At 40.5% G+C, this 25833-nt stretch overlaps 1 protein-coding gene across 2 annotated transcripts in view; it reads right to left on the bottom strand.

The window, feature by feature from the left end:
* LOC149874327 (ATP-binding cassette sub-family C member 1-like) overlaps nt 1-25833 on the bottom strand; it is a 64478-nt gene that overhangs the window by 14334 nt on the left and 24311 nt on the right. For both annotated transcript variants that reach the window (XM_090060020.1, XM_090060027.1), the window contains 14 exons: nt 24918-25064; nt 24252-24336; nt 24077-24143; nt 22299-22425; nt 19759-19935; nt 15276-15443; nt 14174-14366; nt 10057-10129; nt 9429-9489; nt 7766-7985; nt 7041-7195; nt 4307-4462; nt 2022-2221; nt 780-906 (listed from right to left, as the gene is read on the bottom strand). In XM_090060020.1, coding sequence (XP_089916146.1) covers nt 780-906; nt 2022-2221; nt 4307-4462; nt 7041-7195; nt 7766-7985; nt 9429-9489; nt 10057-10129; nt 14174-14366; nt 15276-15443; nt 19759-19935; nt 22299-22425; nt 24077-24143; nt 24252-24336; nt 24918-25064 — 1956 coding nt within the window. The remainder of the gene's footprint in view (nt 1-779; nt 907-2021; nt 2222-4306; nt 4463-7040; nt 7196-7765; nt 7986-9428; nt 9490-10056; nt 10130-14173; nt 14367-15275; nt 15444-19758; nt 19936-22298; nt 22426-24076; nt 24144-24251; nt 24337-24917; nt 25065-25833) is intronic.

Below are 25833 nucleotides of genomic sequence, written 5' to 3'. Positions count from 1 at the left end.
TTCCCTAAGCTTGTGGGCTTTTGTCAGCTATTTTGTTTTGTTTGTACAGCACCTGGCATAATGATGTCTTGGTCAGTAACAAGGATCGCTGGACACCGTGATGATGCAACTAATAGGCAGGAAGTAAGACCAAGCCATGAAGTGATTATATTAGTGTAGGTATATTATACACACATCTTGGGTTTTTAAAAGTCTCTTTCTTTAATTAAGTTTTTATTGTCTTTAGTCATTAATCAATGCAGACTTAGTCCATCTCATTAAATCTACATCAAATATGGCCTAAGTTGTATTACTTTTCAGAAACCTAGGTTTAAGAAAACCATCTTTATTAAATAGTTTAATATTAAAACATAATGCTTTTAAACTAACATTTCCCCTTTGAATCTGCATCCTAAATGCTGCAGCATTATGTAAGTGTGCCACTAAGTGAATATTTATATAGATATGAGACTGACTAGACTATCCTTTTCCAATCTGATAAAATGCTAAAAATAAACTGTATAGTAACACTGCTTTTTTAAAATTCTATATTTAAACAATAACCATTAATATTAAACCTTATAAAATATGAATTATGAGTACTCCTTGCATTTAAAGAATTAACAGAAATTTTAAGGAAAGCATATAATAGTGAGAATAAGACTGGCTCTGCCACATCAGTGAGATTTAAAGTAAAACAGCTGTAATTGTATAGAACTTGGCCTATTAAATTCTGCTGTATTAAAATTTTTAAGATTTCACATAGGATGGAATTAGGGTAAAACTGTATTATTACTTACATTAAGTGCATAAGATATTGACAGACCCACTACAGAGGAGCTCACTGTACTTCCAGCCATCGCTGCAAACAACGCAGCAAAGAAAACCATCAAGTTTCCTAGAAATTCAAGCCTGACAGCCAACCACCTGCAATAATTGTAGCCAGAAAAACAATTAAAATGATGAATTACCTACTAAATGTTTTTATTCTGGGATGATGATGATGATAAAACAATTAGTTCACTGTTTTTTTCCATTTTTCAAAAGTAGATCTTGATGTGCTTTCCAAAGAGAGTAGTACCATCCTTCCCATTTTAGGGACAAGAAAACTGAGGCACAGAAAGAGGAACTGACCTAGAACTGCCCTAGTTCTCCTGAATTCCAGTCTAGGGCTCCTTTCTCTAAGTTACACAACTCCCTATTGATGTGAAAAAGATGGGAGCTGACTTCCCAGTATAGCCCTGATTTATAGCTTACTAACTTTAGGCCTCTTTTACTCCTTCAGAACTAAGCATTCCCTCTTGGATCTGTACATGACAGTTCGTTGGAGGTGGAATAAAATTCCCAATAACTTCCCCATAGGGCCAGGATTTCACTGTTAAAGTTCTCAGAGTAACATACAAAAAAAGTACTTTACTCAGTTTATAATTCTTTTTACCTAGAATGCATTTCTCATTATCAACTGGAAATTAGTAGGTACAGGATCTTCCAACACTCATCATCAACTTATCTGACTCTTGTTCTCAGTAATTTGGAGAACATGTACCTGTGCTAACCAAATGCAGCTGATGCATTCAAGCAACACAAAACAGCCTTGTCTAAAATTCAGCTTTAACAAATGATCTCTTTGCATGGAATAACTTTTAAGTGCAATACTTATGAAATATACATTTTCTAAACACCCTTTTATAAAGACACATAAAGAAAAATTAGTCACAACTTAAAATGCTCTTAAAATCCAATAGCTATTAATGGGCTTTATTGTTGTGAAATATTCTTGTCCTAGATGATACACAATTATTTCCATAAAATAATTTAATCATGGCACATTTTGTAGGATGTAACTTAATGTCTTGATGCAAATTCTGAAATTGGCAATCAAGAATGCTGGATAAGTATAGTACTTAAACTTACTAGGTTTTTTTTTCCTTTTCACAATGATTCTACTTCCATTTGAATTAAAATTTTATGTGGCTATTGATTCCACCCTGGGCAGGTTTTTGGCTCAAAATGTGCAATAAGTTTCAGACTGTTTACAGTACCTATTTGAGATGACATTGTTGTAGAAGTAAACCACGTTCTCATTTACCACATCTTTATTCTGTCTAACGAATCTTTCCTCATGTCCAAATGCTCGGATTGTAGGCGCCCCCAAGAGAGTTTCACTGAAGTGGGAGATAACAGGGGAATGAGATGCTCCAGCTAACCGACGGATTTGTCGTGAACTAGCTATGTAGTATCTCTGACAGAACAAACACAGACAAAAAGGGTCTTCAAACTTCTTTCGCATAGTCTTCAAACATCAGGAATAAGACAGAGTTGAAAATCATATAAATATTAATTTATAAACAAGCGATAGCCAACAGAGTTTTAATTCAGTGGAGAACAATGTCTGTCTTAGGATACATCTACACTGGGGAGGAGGTAAAGAGGTGGAAAAGGTCTATTTTCAACTTAGTCTACTCTAAGTAGCTCAGATTAAAATAACAGCAAAAAAGTAACCTAGTACTAGTTCAGGTTAGTAGCTCAAATTTAAATCACAAGCTTCCCTTTAGGCGTGAACATGAACTGAAAACCTAAACTGGTATCTAAATTTACTCGTACTGGTATTTTTATTCATATAAGTTAGTCGACCTGAGTTAAGAACACGCCTGTTTTAACATAAGTGTGTACGTACATTTCTGGGAAGTCTAATGATGCACATAATATAATTTCCAATCATTCATGTTTTAATACGCACAGACAACTTTTTTTGCTGGGAAAGCTGCTGAATTGTTATTTCCTGTATTTTGTTCACATATAGTTTCAGGTTTAATTTTACATTAATATAATGATGTCAGTTCTAAGTTCCTTGACTTAGACTTTAGCCAATCACTTTGTGCCCCTCAACCATATTGCTGCTAGAATTTTTTCCTGCTCTGAACTGTATGTCAATTATCATAAAATAAATGGTGAAAGTATGTAGCATCAACTGACCCTGGAGAAGAGCAAGGGAAACAGCTGATGAAGGATAGGTTCTTAAACATTAAGTTACTGGTTCATTTTGTGGTAGTTTTTTAGATTTCTATTCTTCCATACTCTAACTGATATTCATGACTATCATCTGCAGTAATTCAAGGCTCTTGCTGTAAATTGCTACCCATGTTGTTTCAAAGCAGCACACACCCTGCTTAAATTTTTTTCATGACTGTTCTTGTTTACCTATGTTCCATGACTCATTCTTTCTTTAACAACTTATCATAAGTTATGTACTGCAAGGTAAAAAGGGGCAGGGCTTTATTTTACCCCAGCTCTCCAGCAGAAAGTGCCATTGTAGTAGCTCTTCCCCTGTACAAGTGAAAGCTAATCTATGCCTATGGTAACATATCACTCTGTCAATAGCTCACGAGATAAAAACCGTATTCCCATTTCAATCTGCATGTCCATAATGAGAGGGTCTACAATAATGTAATATCTTGTATAAGCAAATAAAAGCTGGAATAGGGAAAGAAGTAACCTACAAAGAAGTATTGCGTAAGAAAATTCAACATGGGTTCAAATCAACACAGGCAGAAGCTTTGGATACTGGTGTGAAGCCTAAGATGTATTTTAGTACCAGTTTAAAAGTTGTTCATTTTTTTTTTTTGGCATGATGGAATACCACTTGTGTTTGCAAGGTATTACATATTAATCATCTTTTTCCCCCTGCAACACTTGATTATTTAGCAACAAAAAGGCTCATCTATACATGAAATGAAGACAAAACAAACTCCAGAGCTGTTTCAGCCAGTCAACTGCTCCCAGGTGCAGCATCTACACATGTGCTTGGGACAGCAGCAATTTGAGCTATGGCAGAGCAGGTCCGGGCTAGTGGGGGTTACAGTGGCGTCCTGGCTCTAGGTGGTGGCATTAGACAGTGAAGGGGTCAGCTGGGGCACAAGGGTGCAGAACCTACAGAGCTGTGTGGCTAGTTGGCAGCCAGAAGCCTGGCCCCTGCCTGGTCATTGCCTAAATGTGCATTTCAGCGCAGTTAATTATTCTGCTGTAAGATAGTACTGCCCCTGACAGTACTATTTTATGGCAGAGTTAATTAGTTTACTGTGCCCTAATACCAGTGCACGCATAGACAGTGACGCTTTACTACTGAGCTAATTAGTGAACTCTGCAGTAAAGCTCATGTGTACATTAACCCATTGAGAAGAAGAGGTCTGGGTATTTTTTTTTAAGCATAATTTACACACCCACCCCTGGATTATTATTATTTTTAATGTTAAGCATAGACACAACCCCCATTCCTAAATAATATGGAACACAATGTTATTTCTTGTTAATAAATTAATCTACTTACTTGGATAGTAAAGTATAAGTATCCAAGGGGTATAACTATCAATGTGAAGAGTGGTGAAGCAGATGTGATGACTAGGATGGTCCCAAGAACATCTAGTGTACAGTTTAACCAGGTCCGTAAGTAGTAATGAAAGCGCACATCCACCATAAACATGTCCTGTGATGTTACACACGCACAAAAGAATTTTACTATCTCCTCACCCAAACTGGTTACAGATCTTTCTCTAGGAAGTGTCCTTGGCAAAGGAAATTAAACAACCAAAATATCTTAATACGCTCTTATGAATTTTGCTCAGTAGAGTTTGCTAGCAGCTTCCTGCCAGATGACTAACTGTCCGATTTGCTGCTGGCTATACTCTGTCACAACAAACTGAACCATTTGAAACAGGCAAAGATACTTCGACGTATTCTGTGAAAGCTGCTACCTATGAAAGCTTATACATTTCTGAATGAGTTAGTCTCCAGCATGCCACTCTGCTGTCTTATAGCTGACATCAGACTAAAACAGCTTACTACCTCTCTCTAAAGCACTACTTACTAGGGCTGTGCAAAGCTTCGGTGGCTGATTTGATTTGGAGGAGATTTGGCAGGTGAATCTCAGAATCCAAAATAAATCGGGAGACCCATTAATCTCTCTGAATTGAATTGGAAGCCTCTAAATTGATTCGGAGATTTGGCCATAGACTGTACAGCTGGGGGAGCAGCCAGATGAGCCCTGCTTGAGCCAGCAGCCCTGGGAGAAACTGCAGCTCATCTGGCTGTCCCCCCACCAGGGCAAGGCAGGCAGTGCTGGCAGCCCCAGGAGAAGCCATGAGGGCTGGGGGATCGAACTGGTAGCTGGGGGGAATGACCAGGGGCTGGGGCAACAAACAGGGGATTCCCTGCAGTTCCCAGTTTGATTCCTCAGCTCTCTGATCATTCCCCCTGCCCTTGCAGCTTTTCCCAGGACTGCCAGCACTTCCTGCCTCAGCCAGGGGAGCAGCCACATGAGCCACAGCTTCTCCCAGGGCTGCCAGCTCAAACTGGGGCTCGTCCGACTGCTCTCCCAGCTGCTCTTAACGGCACTGCCTGCCTGTATAGTCTATGGCCGAATAAGATTTGAGGCCGATTTTATCTTTTGGGTTCTGATTTAGCCAAATTAAATTGGGACAGTGATTCAAATCGCCAAATCAAATTGCTGTCCCTCCAAATCGCCAAATACGAAGCGAATACTTCCCACTTCACCCAGGCCTACTATTTACCCTAGGAAAGGCTTACTAGGCTGAGAACCAGTAGATAAGGAGTTTCTCCCTCTACTTTTTCATGTATGCCTGTTAATTTCCACACCTTTGAACAATCCTTACTACTAATAAAGGCTTCATAACCCACTGAGGGGTTACACAAGCTAGAAACAGAGCCTGGATTACAAGAAAGCACATTCAAGTCTTAGCTGCTTATTCATGTTATCACTCAGAAAGAAGCGGCCAAATCTAAATAGTTGGTAATTCTGTTTGTTTTCAGATATAATACATTTTATTTAGGTCTAGTACACACAATAGGCTATTATACTTCACTTTTTAAAATCAAATAATAAAAATCTGTACTAATGCACTGTCTGTATTCAGGAATGGGGAGCATTCTTGTTATACATAGTAGGCAACCGTCAATCTTTTGGATCATGGCATATGTGTAAGGGGTCTAGTCACCAAGACCTTCTATGCATATAACTACACAAGAGTATGGAGGAGTAGAGCCTGCCCAAGACCTACCATCCCCACTTTAGACCACTTAGACCCAATCCAAAGGCCAGACCAAGTTCAGACACTCAGTGCCTCAATGGTTGTAGCTTCTGCCAGAGACCAACAGATAAGAACTGCTGGTGACTGCCTAATACCTCTGCAAGGCCACACTTCTGTCAAGGTGTGTTCTCCAGCCAAGGAGTACTCACTGAATGAGATGTTGGTTCATTAAGAAAAACAGTCTAACTCTTCTGCAAAAATGTCTACACCTCCCTGCTTGTCACCTGACACTAACAGGGAAGGAATCCTGCTTGACCTGTAAAACAAAGAGCACCTCACAAAGATACTCTCATGGACCCAGAGGGACAGGGTTAGCAAAAATGAAGTTTATTTCCTACATATGGGGACTTTTTTTACCATCTTTAACTCTCCCTGAGCCTGATAAGGGGCATGTGAGCCTGAAAGCTTGCAGAAAAAGATTTAACTTTTTGCAGTTTCACAGTTGGTTTAATAAATGGTAATATATCTGAACCAAGAGTTCTAGATTTTGGCATTTCTTTTTGTCTCAGATCAAAAATGGCTACCAAATATATATCCCACTCTAACTTTTGAGAACTTGAGTGTGTCACCTTGGTGTCCTTTTGGCATAGTTGTCTGTGATCTTTTATATGTTAAAAAAAAAAAAAAAAAAAAAAAAAAAGCATTATGGCCTACAGAATTCTAATTGCTTAAAAATCAGGTTAAATTTAAATTCTTGTTGATAAACTCCAGGTTTTAAGAGAGCTACATGTGCCTTGAATAACTAATGATCACAGCTATCAGCAAAATTTTAAAGAGCCTCTGCCTTACAGAAACATATATCATTTTTCAGACTTCTTTTAACATGGAACAGTAGTTTAGTATCCGGTATAGCTTCTAATTACTCTATTTTTAAAATCCTTACATGGAGTTAAAGGTACAGTTCTCTATTATGCTTTCAAAAACGGGAAACAACTTTAATTTGTTTCTTTTCTTTACCTTTGTGAATCTGTTGATGATTTGACCTACTGGATTAGTTTCAAAGTACTGGAGTGGAAGGTGCAGTACGCTGTCTAACATCTGATGATGCAATACTCGAGAGGCAGAAAGAGATCCCCGGGTGATCACATACGCACCATAACATACTAGGAGACCTTGAGAATAAATAAAAAGAGAGTCTCAGGGTTTTTTTGGGTTTTTTTTTTTATTCATCAGTAAGTTTTGGTCTCCTTGCCAGAAAATCAAACTTCAGGCTGGCACATTCACTATAATGCTTGTTTTCATCCAAGCATCTATTCCCAGTGTGTTAATCTTACTAACTGAACATCAAAGGAAAGTCTATTCTTCTGTTCACATGTATGTAGCTTTCATATTAACCCTAGCTGTGATATCACCATTCATGGAAATGGACAGTCCATACCACCAATAAAATAACAATTCCTTGTTACAACAGTGCTTAGTTCCAAGAACAGTCATATTGGTAGTAGTTAGTATATTTTTCCTTCCATTTTGCCTTTTCAATCCTTCATTTACTTTGCATTTAATTTGCATGAGAAGTCTTTAGTCTAATGTGCACTCCCCATTATAAAATATGGCCAGTGTTGCCTGTCATTATATTACAAATTGCAATACTGACTGTAGGCTTACTAAGCTATAAAAACACTCAGGCAACTAGATTTTGAAAATACAGAGAAAATATAATGAACATGTATGCTTAACTTTACCTTGTATTAGTCCCAGAAGACCATAGATGCCAAGTTTATTGTCTCGTAACTGTTTCCATTCTGACAAGTCATTCATTTGTTCTACTTCTGCTGTCCAGGTACTAAGCCACAGATTTTGTCCTATGGCCAATGCATTTTGACCTAAATAAGCAGCCAGGCTTAACCATATCCAGAGCCACCCAAAGGCTTGCAGATATTTCAAAATAATCGACATTTCTGTCTAAATACAAGAGAAACAGGAGTTATTTATAGAAACAGTTAGGGGTGCACCAATAGAGCTTTTGGGGGTCGATACCGATAGCAGATTTTTAAGGAGGTATATTGGCTGATACTGAGCCGACTTCTGATATGCAGCCTGGCATCTTGAAGAGCAGTGTCTGGCTGGTAAGTTTGTTGTGGTAGAAGGGGTATTGGGGGTGGGGTGGGGGGACAGATTAAGGCCCCTGTGGTGCAGGAGGGAGTGAGGCAGGGGCTGGGGCAATAACTGGCTAGCCGGGGTGGGGCAGGGCAGGGCACGGGATGGAGCTGTGGTTTGTCCACAGGGACAAGGGGTCCAGCTCCCGCTGCTGCGCACACCCTGGGAGGCATGGGGGGCATGTGCCCCAGATCTGTGCGGGGTGTGGCAGCTACCACTGTGGGCTGGGACCAGGGCTGCTCAGGGCTGTTCCCAGCAGGGGCTGGACTGGGCTGCAGGCATGGGCAGTGCTGGGAGGGGACTATGGGGAGGGCTGCAGCCACCCCAAAATTGACCACAGCCCTCCCCCCACCCTCCCTGCCCACCCTAAGTACAACCCAGCCCAGACCCCGCCAGGAAGAGCCCTGCACAGCCCCACCTCCAGCCTGCCCTGCACAGATCCAGGGGCACTGCCCCCGCAAAACGAGCTATTCACAGCTCCATCCCACACTCTGCCCCAGCTGTACAGCTCCAGCCCCACCCCCTCCCTCACTGAGGGGGCTTTGATCTGCCCCCTCCACCCCCGTTCCCTTCCACCACACCAGACTTACCAGCTGCACGCAGCTCTCCAAGCTGCTGGGCTGTGCTCCTCACTGCCTATGTGCTGCGCTGCAGCTGTGCTCATGCATAGGGCATTTATCTGCCACATTATCAGTCACATCAGACTGATTTCCGATACAGTCGATTTTCTTTATATTGGTGCTGATCTGATATTGAACCGATATGCCTCTAGAAACTGTTAAAAGTTGAACCTACTTTACGTTAAAGGATTTTGATGTACTAAGTTCTTTAGATTTTATACTGTGAAATATGATAATTATAAATCCATGAAACCAGTATTTTGGCACTCTGAATATCAACTTCCCCCAACACTCCTTACCCTCTTAATGGCTTTTAAGAGGCAATCTTAATTCTGCTATTTCCTAACTTTGAACTTTAACTTTAATGTAGGGAATTTCAATGCAACTTCTTAGAGATTATTTTTTAAAGGAAACTGAAAAGAAACAAAGAAAATAAATCCCAAACCTAGCACACTGATACTTGTAGTCATTATCAAGATTGAAGCCTTCAGATATACTGCATACATCTGAACTGAACCAATAGAATAAAAGACAGCAATAATAGGTTGTCATTCTTTCTTGTAGTTTTAGCACTAGATGGAAGTGAAATACTGTCAGGGATTTCAAAGGTATTTTTCCTTGTACTTACGCTGCCAGTAGGAACTGTTTCTTTCTTCATTGGGAATGCTTTCTTTTGATCCAAGAAAGAACTGGAAACAACAATGCTAAATAAATATTACTCATCATATAAATCAAGAAAAAGTAACACAATTATCTTCAACAAAAACATGGATGATGATGATGATGATGATAATAATAATAATAATAATAATAATAATAATAATAATAATAATAATAATAATGTGAATTAATCTTCCAAGCAATTCATAATTGTTAAAATAGCTGGGTGGCCAGGCACTGGAACTAGAATACAGTGCTTTAAGTGTACAAACATACAATTAAATATATCTGTATTAGTCTGTTTATTTCACAGATTTCACAGACATTAGGGGTGGAAGGGACCTTGGAAGAGTATAAAGTCCAGCCCCCCACCTGTTTAGCTAGAGAGCAGCATGGATTTCAAACCTTTTAGAAAAAAAGCCTAGATGCTTGTGTGAAGGAGAGCCAAGGTGATGCAAGAAGTCTACCTCCTAGCTCACCCAAAATCTAGCATGATATGTGCCCTCAGTGCACAAGCTGGGGGCAGATCTAGGATCACCTCAGTCATCCTCCTCAGACTGGAGCCTGGCTAGGTATGAATTGCTTTCAGTACTTGCCTATTTTTAGGTCCCAGGAATTCATTTTGTGGCAGAGTAAAGCTTTTCTGACTGCCTCCTTTTAAAGAATACGCTGTAATGGGGAAAAAAATGAAGAGCCACAGTCAATCAGCTGTGATCAGTTACAGAAATTAAGCAGCCAGACACACCAGACACAAAAAGGAAATCATACAGATATGGCAGATGGGGCTGCTCTGTAATGCATGAATGCACTGGTTGGCACCCAAGCCTCAGAGGAGAATTAGTTTGCTGCGCTCCAAGTCATTTAAGATGCATTACACCACCAAATTTCCTACAGCAGCTAGAATTAATGCGCAATATGTCACCAACGCATGCAAGCACCGACGCCATTAAAGCAGTGCAAAAGCATTTAGCCCGCTTTAAAGTGTTGTGCACACATGCCCATCATTTCACCTACATATGGACTTAGTGACTGAAAACAGCCTTTAACAAAATGAAGTATTGCTTTATCTCAATAGGAGGTTACTGTAAATAGAAAAAAAAGGGTTCTAACATAATAAAGGGACTGATTATATATCTGTTTTCCAAAAGGTTTATGTGGGTCTATCTTATCTCAGGTGCCCTCAAGGAATAAATGTCAGCTTGCTCCCCAGCAGTTTTGCTTTTCTCAGTTCTTTAGATTCTGCCTTTTAATATATGCATAAGTTCTCTGTTTCAATTTCCTGCCTGCATCTGTCTTTTTAGTTAAAAGTCATGCACTTGAACTCTGGATGAACAAAGGTAAAACTTCAAAACAACTAAAGCTTACAATATCCTTTAAAAACTGGTGAACAGGATTATCAGAAGTTCTTGTCTGCCTTTGTACATAGCTGCTATCATTTCGTCCTGGAATTAAACCCTTATGATCTCACAGCAATACCCAAACCAAATATATAAGGTTCATAAAATATTACAAGCAGCTCCCATGCTCCTGGGAAAATAAGAAGAAAGTGGCTCAGGCTAGTTACCTCCCTACCAACACTTAAGGAATGATGTAAAAGCCATTCACTTTTGACATAATGGCTGCTTACAGATGTAGAAATAAAACCCCCTCAAATGGTGCTTTATTTTCAGTTCAGTGTGCCACTGCACTGACTGCAGCACATGCCCAGAAGGGGCATCACATTAGTTTTACCTGCCTCACCCAATGTCTATATAGATCATGCACTTCAGTGGGAATTTTTGGTGCTTTTATCCAAAACTGGTTGAATGAGCTTTAGATAGAAGCACCAAAATGCCCCACTGACGCGCCCAATCTATACAGATGCTGGGGAGCCGGGTCAGACTAATGCACTTCCTCTTCCAGTAAAGTTTTGTTTGTTGGTTTGTTTTTCCCCCCTATGTCTGTCAACAGCCTCTATGTCCAATCCTGTACTCTGCTCCCTGGAATAGTTTTTTAAGGCGAGTCCAAATTGGCAAAAACAGGAGAACAAAGACAAGCAGATATAGAAGTAGAAACTCTCTTAAGCAGGAGGAAGACACTGACCTCTCCATTGAGCCTGCAGCTTATACTTATGTTGGAGTCAATGCTATTCCCCACACTTGTAGTTTCCCATGTTAGGCTATTATAAATAAGAACAGAATAAACAAATAAAGCTACTTTTTTGTTCCTTTCCTGTTTTTGCTTAGTCTCTATCACAGCTCTGTTAAAGTAAACCTCTGCTTTCTATGTAGAACAAAGGTGCTTTCAGCACAAATGTTACGCATTTATTTGTATCTATTAACACCAGACACTTCTACTACATGCTACAAATGAACATGGAGAGAGTTTTGCATGCTATGGGTTATGTTTATTACAGTCCCATAGTATAAATTAAGTGCTTTTTAATTATCTCTAGTTAGAGTTGTATAAAATGTCCTCTGACTTTTAATAAGTTCTCTTAGAATTCAGAACATTATTCCTTTCTCTTTTGAACTTAATATGCTTCATTAGGCAAATGTTGATTTTTTTTTTCCCTCCACACCACACATCACTACCACAGAGGCCTTGATAAACCACAACAAAAGCACTAACTGATCATCCTGCACTACAGAAAGGGACAAATTCCTCCCTTGGATTTCAGGCAACATCCCTCTGAAGTAAAAATCACTTCCTTTGTGTATTTATAAGGGGAATAAAAAGATACTCTTGGCTGGAAACTTCCCGTTCCATGCTCTACTGTGACAAAGAGCTAAGGGTGGAAACAGACATCTCCCGACACCTCATTTGTGCCACCATACAAAATTTTATGGTGACAAATGCAGAGCAAAGCAATGTTGATACCCTTTGTTGTGTCACTGAAAGGGATAACAGTATTTCAAAAAGGTGGTAATACTCTGCAGCTTCATTGTGGTGGACGTCTACTACATCTGTGGTGAAAGAGTACAAGCAGCAAGAGTGGCTTGTGCTCTCCCACCACTCCAGGCAGGTGCTCTGGAGGCTTGAGAGGCCCTCAAGCCCTGAGAGTACTTGCCTGCTTTCCCTACCTAGAGGGGCACCCCACGTAATCTCAGGGTGTCTCTCCATAAGTGAGAAGTCAGGGTTCCCCACAGAGTCAAATCTGGGGCGGGGGCATGGCTGTGCAGAAACAAGCCCATCCCTGCTTGGTCAGACCCATGTCCAACATCTGGCTGAAGAAAGCCCTGCTTTCCCTGCTGAGTCTGACCCAAAACAAGTGGCAGGTCTGGCTGAGCACGGACATCATATCACCCCTTGTCCTGCACCACCAAGGGCAGGATAAGGGATGATGTACATTTCACCCAGTGAAGCAGATCAGCTGTGCCACATCACATTGTGGCACCGCTGATCCACATCATTCAGCAATGTCTATTGCTAGCCTAAGTTCACAGAAATGAGGGTGAGTGGGTGTAACGGGGAATCCTGGCTCTGTTACTGAAGAAGCGGTGTGGTACCTTTCAGGGCAGAGACTTTATAGCACAGGCAGCCAGCAGAGTAGGTGTTGAAGGACAGCCCTGTAGTTGGGTCAGCTGACTGGAGGCATCACATGACAAAAGAGGTATTCAGGCCACAGTTGTATAAACCCTAGGATTAAGCCAGTCCAGGACACCGACCCTGAGAGTTGTAGGATACAGAGCTCCTGGTAGCAGCATAGGGGGGACAGTCCTGTCACTGCTGCTCACCACTTCCTGCTGCTGGGATCAGAAGCACTGCATGGAAAGTGGGGGAGTGATGCACACCCCTGGCTCCATTCTTCCCTCACCCCCTCGTTAGGCAGCATCCACAGCTTGTGCCCTGCTTACATGGTGGGGTCCCTGAATCTACAGTAGGGCTGGAAGAAAGCATCTCTGCAGGCCTGGGAACAATAAAGAGCTACCCAGGGTAGAGAGTAAGAGATGCCTATTATGCAGGCAGGTGGTCTTTATTTCATGTTAATCCTGGCAAGAATTTGGGTGTCTAACAGAAGGCTGAAGTGTTTTAATTTAAGGTGTACTGGTGGCTTGGGTTGAGAACCACAGGGCTGCTTTGGAGGTCCCATTATTGTCCTAGGAGCATGTGACTGTCTTGAGCCCTGCTGAGGGCAGGTTCAGGTAGAGCAGATACAGAGCCCAGAGCAGAGCAGAGTAGAGCATGGGGCCATTGAGCCCAGAGCAGGGAGGAGACAGGGGCTGGAGGCCTGGCACCTGAGAGGGGCAAAACCAGGACTGGGGCTCAGGGGCTGGGCCTAGAACAGTGGGCCATAGCTGTGGGACCAGGCAGAGTAGAGGAGAGGAAGCTGGGAAGGTTAAAATCCCAACAAAGGAAGAAAGGCCTAAAATGGCCTGGAGATGTAGGGACAAGTGTCCCACCGACTGGTGACTCAAATAACCTGTGAGGCATGGTGTACGGAAGGATTGGAGCCATGCAATTAACCCTTAAGGCATGGACCCCTAACATGCCTGGGGTCCTTAAGTTCGTGTAAGATCAGGGCAGCCCCCCATGCTTTAATAATGCTTTATATTAAGGCGTGGTGGGTAAAAGAAGGGTGGAAAGCCCTGAGGACAGGGTGTAAAGAATTTGCTTAGCCTTCATGGCCAGCCCTAGAGATGACCCCCTGTTACAGTGGGAAATAACATTTTAGCAACTTATGTGGAAAGTTATATCTTTAAAAAACATGATATATGCAAAGATACTACATACAGTCACTTTTTATTGGTAGTGTTTCTTCATTTTTGTTTTCTGTGCTGAAGACTTGTAGTAGTTCAGCAAAATTGGCTCTTTTTGAAAGCAGCTCTTGGTAGGTTCCCATATCTGCTATCTTTCCATTTTCCATTACTATTATAAGATCTGTCTGAGGCAGGAATGCCAAGCTGTGTGTCACTAAAATACGAGTCTGAAACACAGAACAGTTTAATTCTTTTCATGTGAAAACACTGTATGTAGCAACTGTATGTATAGATCCTATGTCAGCAACAGTATTGTTACTATGAGGATTACATAAAGAAGTGCCATAAGAATTTCCTTCTCATGGCCTCTAAAGCAGGCATGCTGAAGAAACTATTATTATTACTATATTTTTCTTGCATACCACCTTCCCCCTGCCTCCCTGAAATAAGACATGTACCATTGGAAGGCCAAATAAAGGAAAAAAAGGCCTTTTCCAGAATCTTGCCTGCCGTTGCTGAATGCAGGAGAGGCAGAGTGCTATCATCAGCATCACTCATCTATTTACTGCAGCCATACAACTAGAGATTTAACCTTGTCAGAGCCACTGCTAAATGGGCAGCATCAATTTGACAGCAAGTGTGACAGGGTTAAATGTGCAGTTGTACAGCCTCTCCTGCATACAGCCATGAAGTAAGTATGCAGCCATTCAAGCATCCCAATGCTTCCATTATGGTGTGGACATCAGTTTCCTCACTTAAACACACACCTCAATTTTGGAAGGCTAATTTTTGTGGAAAGGTGAGTATGGTATGTGAGTAAACACAGTACAATTAATTACAATAAACACTAAGTAACTATGAAATGCTGCTTTGTCCACAAGGTCCTTCAGACTGATATATTATATCTGATATTTCTAGAATAGGAAAGAGCTCATGTCGCAGTGAAGTACAAAGCTTTGAAATCTCTGCTTTAGGGGAAACTTGGATGCTGCAGCTCTCCTAAATACACCTGAAATGGTGAATGACTGGCATTCCTAAATCTCTGCCACCTACACAGACGTGACTGAAGCCTCTCAGTCTGCTGTTAACTTTATATGAAGTATCACCAATATTGAAAAAAAGTCTGCTTTGTTTACCTTGTTTTTTAAGAGCCCTGAGGGCCCAATAAGCTTTTCAAAAAGATGCTTTCCAACATGTACATCTACAGCTGACAATGGGTCATCCAGAAGATATATGTCCGCATTGCTATAAACAGCTCTAGCCAGACTCACCCTTTGTTTCTGCCCGCCACTTACGTTAACTCCCTAAGAAGAGAAAATACATCAGTAGATCAAACTTGACACAGCTTTTTTTTTGTTTTGTTTTTTTAAAAACTTCTTCAGCTATTACTTCATTCCTAAATATGACTATCGCAATATAATCATTGAAAATTCCATAAAATAGACAATCACCCTTGGAGCTATGAACCTGATTTACTATCACTGCAAACCTGTATGTCTAACTAATGGCTGTGAAAACAGATCATATCAATAGTCTCAAAAGGAGATAATTTCTATGTTTTCCTGATAGATATAGAACATCTTTCATGCTATTGGAGGCTTTTCTGTACTTATATATGATTTACTTTTTTTTCTCATTTTGCTTGAAGGTTATAAAGACTATTTAAACATTTTTTTTACAGGTTAAAACTGCTGTTGTAAGTGAATAGCAGAGCATTACTGTAGGGACACAGCTTAACTATAAACCAGGTATATTTCTTTATAATTGGCTATAAATCCATTTACAGATGGTTCCTAATGTTTCCCTCACTTTATTGTAAGAGCCTATGATTATGATTTTCCTCTCTGATCCCCCCAGTATCTTCCATGTAAGATCTCTAAGTGCTATAAGCAGGCATGGAAAAATATGAATTAATTCTTTATTTTTTATATATATAAACAATGGGAAAACAATTAGGCTTTGAAAGAGCAGGAAGAGTAATTTGCAGTCTGCATCTCTGTGCATAAACTGGGAAAAAGGGTAAAGCTGACAGTTTCAATTTTGCCATGTAAGTTTCAACATTCTGGATAAAGGAAACTCCCTCCTTTGATACTAGTATGGCAGTAGCTTCAAGTATTTTAGCTATAAGTAAAGTCTTCAGACTAAGAATGCATACCAGTCTTGAAGCCCTAGTAACAGAAAAACGTTCTTTTGTCATATCTTACAGGCAAAATATGGTACTTATTGTATTTAAATAGGTAGAGTCTCTGGAACCATATTTCCTTGCCTGTCTTACAACAAATCAAAACCAGAATAGTGACATTTGGGAGAAACAATTCCACAAGAAGATAGAGCAATTTTAGCCTGTCACCATTAGCCAGCTCAAGTATAAATGCACATGAACAGTTTTTCCCTAATACACTGAAATGCCCTTGTTAACCACTGTAATGAAAACAGAAACATTAGTTCTACTGTTTATAAGCTTCTGGTTCCTTCTCTGGGATAGATCAGCATTTTCTATGCAATATGATATGTAAAAGCTAAGTGTTACCTGAATGTTTTCTTTTGTTGGTATTTTAAAATGCATAACTACTACAGTTTTAGTATTACCGTTCATCATTATTCCAATCTGAAAATGGGTCTGTCTCATACCATTTCAGATTTTTTCCTTATCAGAATGGCCAAAATAATTGGCATGAAAAAACTGCTGGAACAGTGACATCTGGCTTCATCTTTTCATTATTAAAAAATTTATTTTTTGAAGATAAATCTTGATATGGATACAAGCTTAACACCAGCTGCTAAACACAAATAATTACAATGTCATAGGGATAATGGAGACCTGGTGGGACTCCACCCATGACTGGGCCACAGGTATAGACGGCAAAAGGGGCGGGGGTCAAGGAAAGCTATGCATCCCTGCAAGCCGACACTGGCGCTCAGGGTGAACAACTGGAGACCCTCTGGTTAAAATCCATGGGGAACATGACACAAGGGACACAATGGTGTGAGTCTACTACAGACCCCCTTCCTAGGATCAAGAGCTTGACCAGGAGTTTGTCAGGGAATTGGCTGAGGCTGCATGCTCCTGGTGCACGGTTGTCATGGGAGACTTCAACTACCCAGACATCTCACAGGAAGAGCGCTTGGCCAAATCCGAGTGGTCGCAAAGCTTTCTCTCATGCGTGGACAACCTCTATCTGACTCAAGAAGTCTACGGGCCGATGAGAGGTAAAGCGCTGCTTGACCTGGTACTGGCAATGGGGGATGACCTAATCAGCAACCTAATGATCAAAGGGAAGTTGGGTGACAGTGACCACGAGCTGATCACCTTCACCATCCGCCGTAAAGCTGTCAGGTCAGTCAGCAATACAGAAGTCCTCGACTTCAGGAAAGCTTACTGCTACAAGCTAAGGAGGCTTGTCAGTGAGGCCCTACAGGGCCACAACCCAAAGGGGAGGGGAGTTCAGGAACAGTGGTTGCTCCTCAAGGGAGCAATCCTGGATGCACAAGCAAAGTCATCTCGGAGGAAAGGCAGCAAAAGGGCAGAGCAACCCCCTTGGCTCTCCAGGGAACTAGCAGACCTCCTGCATCTAAAAAGAAAGACCTACAAAAGATGGAGGATTAGATCTACCTCCAAGGAGAAATACTCTGCACTGGTCTGGACCTGCAGAGAGTGAACCAGGAAAGCCAAGGTTGCGATGGAACTCCAATTAGCTACAAGTATCAAGGACAATAAAAAGTCCTTCTTTAGATATGTGGGGAGCCAGAGGAAAAGCAAGGGCAACATTGGACCCCTGCTAAACCAGATGAGACAACTGACAACCAATGCCCAGGAAAAAGCCAACTTGCTAAATGGGTACTTCGCGTTAGTCTTTCACTAGTCCCATGGGATGCCCCTGCCCATTATGGGGCAGGGAGGCCCAGCGAGAGAGATTCTTTACCCCTCATCAGTGCTGACCTCTGAAGGAATACCTTGAGAGACTGGATACCTTCAAGTCAGCCGGCCCTGACGGTTTACACCCCAGGGTACTCAAGAAGCTGGTTAGCATCATAGCTTAGCCACTGGCATGGATTTTTGAGAACTCCTGGTGCTCTGGTTAAGTGCCCGAAGATTAGAAGAAGGCCAATGTCCCTATCTTCAAGAAAGGGAGGAAAGCGGATCTGGAAAACTACAGTTTTGTCAGCCTGACCCCTATCCTGGGGAAGGTCTTGGAAAAGATTATCAAAGAGGCTGTTCTTAACAGACTGGCTGATGGCAACATCCTGAGGGTTAGCCAGCATGGGTTTGTTGTGGGTAGGACTTGCCTGACCAATCTTATTTCCTTTTATAACCAGGTGACCTATCACCTGGACAAAGGAGAAGAGATTGACGTCGTATATCTTGACTTTTTAAAAAAGCCTTCAATCTGGTATCCCATAATCACTTGTTGGCAAAATTTGCTAACTGGCCTTGGCCTCACCACAATCCATGCTGGCTGGGGAATTGGCTCTGTGGTAGAACCCAGGGGGTGGTGGTTGATGGAGGTCAATCGTTGTGGTGCATTGTGCCCAGTGGGGTCCCTCCAGGCTCCATCCTAGGGCCTATACTATTTAACATCTTCCTTAACGATGTAGACATTGGTGTCAGAAGTGGACTAGCGAAGTTCAATGATGACACCAAACTCTGGGGTAAAGCATCCACACCTGAGGACAGGAGGGTGATTCAGGCAAATGTTGACAGGCTCAGAAAATGGGTGGATGAGAACCTGATGGTGTTTAACACAGAAAAATGCAAGGTTCTCCTCCTTGGGAGGAAAAACCTGCAGTATGCTTATAGGCTCAGCAATGCTATGCTGGCTAGCACTGCAGACAAAAGGGACTTGGTCATGATTGACCACAAGATGAACATGAGCATTCAATGTGATGCTGCAGCTAGTAAAATGAACAAAATGCTGGCTTCCATCCATAGACGCTTCTCAAACAAATCCCAGGACATCATTCTCCCATTGTACTCAGCCTTGGTGAGGCCACAGCTGTAGTACTGCATCCAGTTTTGGGCTCCACAATTCAAAAAGGATGTGGAGAAGCTTGAGAGAGTGCAGAGAAGAGCCACGCGCATGATCAGAGGTCAGGAAAACAAACCTTATGATGACAGGCTGAGACCCATGGGACTCTTCAGCCTGGAAAAGCGCAAGCTCAGGGGTGATTTGGTGGCTGCCTATAAGATTATCAGGGGTGCTCACCAGGATCTGGGAGAACGTTTGTTCACCAAAGCGCCCCAAGGGATGATGAGTCAAACGGTCACAAACACCTTCATGACCATTTTAGGCTAGACATAAGGAAGAACTTCTTTTTTACTGTCTGAGCCCTCAAGGTTTGGTATAGACTACCATCAGAGGTGGTTCAAGCACCTACTTTCAACAGATCCTCAAAAGTATTCTGACAACTACTTCATAAAAGATTTCTTAATGCCTAAATATGGGGTTAATTACCTAAATTTTTTTGGGGAGCTGGGCCAAGACTACTGGATGAAGCACTGATTAGTCATCCTTTCCAGCATTTTTCATGTTACACACTAATTAGCAGATTAAACACAGTTGGAAGCATGTGTGAACATTAGCTCAGCTGAGTGACCTATGATGACTCAAGTTCTCTCACCCTTTCTCCAATCTCTGTTTGATCTCCATTTGGTAATTGCTCCAAATCTGGTAGTAAAGCACAGGCTTCCAAAACCCTCTCATAATATGGCTTGTTTAGACCTGAGCCAAAGAGAATATTTTCCTGTAAAATAGAATTCTGAATCCAAGCTTGTTGGGAAACGTAGGCCACCGAGCCCTAAAAAAGAAAGAAAAGAAAAATAAATATGCTCTCACTTGAACAGGGCTTCAAGGGGAAGGACAGAATTTTAAAGACATGGTTGTTCAAACATTACCTCAAAGTAACGGCTCCAAAATATCAGCTTTATCAAACTGTGTTATCATTCTAAGAAGTCAGTTATTACAGACCAGACTGCCTAAAAGATTCATTTTTAGAAGATACCTACACACTGATTGGTATGCCCAGTTATGTCACCTCTACCTGGATTGACTTTTAAAACCTACTTTTGAGTAGTATCACTGAGGGTAATGTTTATACAGTGCCATATAAAACATGCTCTGTCCATTTCCATGCACTAGCTCCAAGACTGTAGCTGCCTTAGTGGGGTGCTACCTTTTAACCAGAGACTATTTGTTCATGCATGCAATACAATACTATGGTGGATGCACGGCTGGATGGGAATGCAGGATGTTTCAGCATGATGGTTATCAATGGGCACGTCTACACAAGATCCTGTCACTGTAGCAACATGCTACAGCAACACAGGGTTGGTGGGCGCAAACTGTGATGCCGCAACTACGTCACTGTAGCAACACGCTCCCTTGCTATAGGCATTACTACAGCAACATAGTAGCTAAAAAGAACTGTGTGCTCCTGGCACGACAGTGCAGGCTGTTACTGCACCATCACTTAGTACTTCCAAAAGGAATTATTAAATAACAGCACAGTAACAGCAGCACCATAGGGGCACATATAGACGTGCCCAGTGTGACACTAGGCAACTTTTTCAGTCCTAAGATCTGCCTCACACAAAGATACCAAAAACTGGGACCATATTTTGGATATGACAACCCCACTCTCCAACCATGATCTGATTTAGTTTGCATTTTTTAAAGTAAAACTCATTTTAATAGGTTGCTCAAGCTGTAATAATAGAGTGTAGTACTTCTTTCCAGATGCTACTGTGGCTACTTATTTTGGGCTTTCACATATTGTTATTGAGCTAACTGGATGAAAATACCAATTGACGACTAGAACTATACCTGACTAAATGATTACAATACAGCTACTTCTTGCTTAACGTCATAGTTACGTTCTCAAAAAATGCAACTTTAAGCAAAATGATGTTAAGAGAATCCAGTTACGTCACGGTAGTTACTTACTAGTAGGTGGTGGGCAAACAACATTATAACTGAACATTGCGCGACTTTAAACAAGTATGTTCTCTACTAGATCAGCGATGTAATAACAAAACAACATTAGCCAGGACAATGTTAAAAGAGGAGTACCTATAGTCCCTTGGGGGATTAATCTAGGAATCTACTAATTTTACTAGGAACTAATAGAATTCTTGCAACATTATCTGCCACCCTATGAGCTGATACTAACTCCTGAGCAGTAGTTTTTGTTTAGCTCCCTTTCCTAAACCTACACTGTTTCCCTCCTTTTAAAAGGGTGTTGTTAGATGTTAAATGGTCTTACGACAGGAGTCTTCATGCACTAAGACGGGAAAAGATGAGCTAAGTGCCCTCTAAGCACCTCAAAGTTATGCCTCTTCAAGAGAAGATCATCTGCAGCTGGTGTTAAGCAGCTTGTGTTGCAGTAGTAAGTCTGCTACACGGGGTGAATACAATCTGAGGTCTGGTATCCCAGGATGCACTACTCCCAGTTCTTCCCGTCCTCCCCCAACAAAGCAGATGACTTAGATTCATCATCCAGAACTCTACTGCCACAAACAGACAGAGAAGGGACAGCCATGGGTAAGTGGGGAGATAGGGGGAGAAGGGGTAGGGAGGATAGGGGAGGTGCCATTGGGCAGACTTGGTAGCTCCTAGCCACATCCCTGCTCACCAGACCTCTAGCAGCAAATCAGACCTTTGCATATTAGTGATGGCATTAACTTTTTAATGTGCAACTGCTCACAGCATGTTCTAACTTTAATACTGTCTAACATTTCATAAAATTGCAAATTGTAATATGTACCATGATTCTTTTCCTTCCCTAAGAATAATCCACTGTGGTCATGTGCAAAAAACAGTCACTCCTACATATGGTCACAATTTTATCACTGTTCCAGATCAGCCATGCTTAAATCCTTAGCAGGATACATGACCTAAATCCTTAAGGATTTTTATAGTGAATAATTATACATTTAAATAAAAAGGAGCTATATCATATTACTTTTTGTGTAAGAAGCTACACATCATCCAACAATAAGCAATGTGAATTTTATCCCAGTTTTCTCAGAAGAATATGCTGGCGGTGTCTCAGAAATATTTAACTGCCAATGCATTTTTTTATGAATAAAAATAGTTAATTCTCTGAAGCAACCCTATATAAATAGTATAATTATAGTGATTTTTTTTTTAAAGTGACTTTACCCTTCTTTGGACTGTTCCTTCCAGTTTCTCCATTTCTCCCAGAATAGCTGAAAGGAAAGATGATTTTCCAGATCCAACTTGTCCAACAACAGCAACTAAAGCACCTTCTGGGATCCTCACATTCAGACTAGAAATGTTTAGACAGACAGACACCATTTATCCCCCCTGTCAACACTGTGCTGTTTACAGAGTAGTATCCCCCTGTAGCAGATGCTCAGAAGGACAAAATACTCAATCTACCCCTACAGTGACTGAGGAAACAAACATTTCTGTTTGGACATCTCTGACTCTAAAAGGTTCTGTACTCCTCAGAACCCTGAAACAATGGCTTTGCAAAAATAGCTGCATGTGTTTGCATGTTTAAAAAGTTTTAAAGTTTCATTTGGTCACAATATATTGTGGGCACCTTGAATAGGACAACCCCTAATTTCTGTCTTGTAGAGCATAATTCTTATTACCCACCTTCCTAATGCTTGATGTGCCTTCAAGCATTTTTTGCAATAAAGTTCTACATTTCACAAAAATCTATTTTACAGCTTCTTCATAGTGACCCATCTATTGTACTTAGTACATCTGCTTTTACAATATTAAGATAGTGATCCAACTTATGCTTTCTGTTTCCAAAAGGATTAAATTCTATTAGATTACTGAATCATAGGCATAACAACTTTCTCAGCAGTGTTTTTGTATGAATGCAGTTTCAAAATCTCTTGCATTTTTGCATTAAAAGACTACTGTATTGTCAATGAATTGACACACGCAAAATTGAGCTTTTTGTAGAGAAATTATACTTCTGCGATGCATTTAGGACTTGGTGTTTGGTTGAATGTAAAGCAGCAGTAGGAAGAGGAGATGGAAATGAGATCACTTTAATGAGATGAGGATGAGTAGCTGGATATGTTGTTTCATTTCTGTTTTGTTTCTGTACTACATTTCATTATGATGGTGTATTATACACCATTACTAGTTCCTCAATGTAGCTGGTTGCTAATGCAGTGCCAATATTGATACCAAATTTGCCCAAGTTCTCTGAAACTCCCACTGTCTTAGTTTTTCCAGGACACTCTGCAGCATGATGATGTATCTTTGTGTACTAACTTTGTCCTTGTGTATCATCTCTTCATTTAAGCATTTCTTAATTTGCATCAAACACTAGACCTGAAAAAATCTATGACATGGCCATTTAAGAAACAGAAATTCTTGGGAATTTGTTGTTCTTGCAGTAATACTGACAAAAGGAAAAACTGTTTCCAAGGTGGAGACCCCAGTGCCAGCAAAGTTAAATTAAGGAAGCTGTACTTAAAAACAATAAGAGATCATGTATGCTTCCGGGAGGGCATATAGGAGATATCTTGTATTCCTATGTACTTGTGTGGCCACCCATAACATGAATAGCAATGCAGAAAGTGAAACTGCCTCTGTAAAATTCATATACCCTCCCCTCCTGCAAGTGAATATGATGGGCAAGGGGACTAAATATCAGCCTCGTTCTCCTTGAAGATGTAGGCTTATAGTAGTACCTGCATGTCAGGAAACATCTGCTACTCTGGGTGAATTCCTTTTCTGGAGTAGTGGTGACATGAGGCATAAGACTGTGGTCTGGGGATTTGCAATCGTCTACTTGGGACATTCTAAGACCAAAAAAAATTCTGCCCCCTAGACTAGGCAGACCATATGTCATCATCTACCAAAATGCTATGGAAATGCAGTGTAGCAGAATGTGAAGCCTACACAGATGTTGTTCAAAGTACTTATTAAAAATGGTACTTTTTTCTTACTTATTTAAAATTTGTCCACTGTTCTCATCCCAGCGGAAAGAAGCATCAATAAATCCTACAGCATGATCTGTTGCAGTGAAGAGAAAGAAACAATGACTCAGAGGCAGCTGCCTAGTTGCTATTTCTGAATAATTAGTGTACAAGATGCAAATGAAAAATATATGTGCCAGCTTACTTGCACTGTAGTTTGTGTCAATATTTTGAGGATCGAGGTCTTCAGAATTTAGAAAGTCCTCTAAACGACCCAGAGAAATTTTTGTCTGTAACAAGTACAAATATTTACATTATTTCAGATTCTTAAACAATACTTCAAATACCTAGACTATATTGAGAGAAGCATGCCATGCACGGGTTTGGTTTTTTTTTTAATGGCCACTGTTTCATCCAGGGTTAAATTATTTGGAGTAGTTTTTCTCCATTTGTATACTTTCCACCTTCTGAATGCATAACTGTTAGAACATAAAGCTGCTGCATTATAGGGATCAGCCCCTCCACCCACTTTAGAAATCACTCCATATGTGCATTTGTCCATGCTTTCACATGTATGGAAAAAATAGATTGAGCACATGCAGAAATAACAACAGTATTTTTGACAACTGTTAGTCATTTGTCTCATAATACACTAACATACTTCAAAAGATATCAGAGAACTTCTATCTCTGAAGTTCTACCATCCAAGCCATGAAAATACTCCATTACTCACCCAACTAATATAATAACATAAGACTCGAAAAAACTGGGCTGCTTAGCCATCCATTAAATGTAGATGAAACCACATGATGATAAATGAGAGAGGATCGTATTACCCTTTACAACACCCATACATATTTTGTTTTTTTACCTGGGCTACAGCAGAGATCACAGCTGGCAAATCAAACAGTGGCAGCCGTAAAATATTAAACAAAGAGATGGATGTAAAAACTTTAGCTGCAGTTAAAACATTCTCTTCATCCAGGAGAAAATAGATTCCAAATGTAGCTAAAGAGACCTTTAAAAAAACAGAGGGATTTTTGTTTTTCCATTTGTACTTTTCAACGATTTCTTAAAGGATAAAAGCATGAAATTAACGGAAGTTAAATATAAACTAACATACCAAATACCATCATCAACAAATTAAAATAATACAACCATGGTATATAGAATAAATATAAGCTCTTGTATCATATAATTAAAATATTCCATTCCTTAATTAAATATATGCATAAAAATACTCCCACAGAATTTCACATCCAGAGTATGTCAAGGTCCAATTCTCTCCTTTTGTAAATGTGGATTTGTATACTTTCCTTACCCACAGAACTCCTTGTATGCCTATATTCCAGAGTTCATATGCACTATCATTTTAACTAGCAGCACACATGATCACTGAGCTCAAAAAGAGAAGGAGTTTAAGTTACTGCTGGGTAGGAAATTGTTTTCCCTTGCTTGGATAATTTTCCAGAATTAAGTTTATTTTACCATCCTAAATCAGCACAATGAGCTGAATCTCACCAGATTTTACATGGGTGCTCTGCACTTCATGTAAACTAACTTAGATGTATCATACAGAATTGGTGCATTTTACAGGCTTATGTTTTTATTAAAGTTGATAAAAAGAACTGTATGTACATTTCTGCTTTTGGCCTTAAAAAAATAGGACACATTCATTTTTATTTAACATCCCCCTCCATCCAATTTGTAAACTGAAATCTTGAAAATGGGTTCTTTAATATAGTTGTACTGTATAATCCTGAATAGCCTATTTAAATGACTAACAT

The sequence above is a fragment of the Crocodylus siamensis genome, chromosome 1 (genome assembly GCF_052110815.1).
Source record: "Crocodylus siamensis isolate JL-2025a chromosome 1, ASM5211081v1, whole genome shotgun sequence".
NCBI lineage: Eukaryota > Metazoa > Chordata > Crocodylia > Crocodylidae > Crocodylus > Crocodylus siamensis.
Note: the sequence above shows the minus strand (reverse complement) of the source record. Positions and strands in the feature narration are given on the sequence as shown.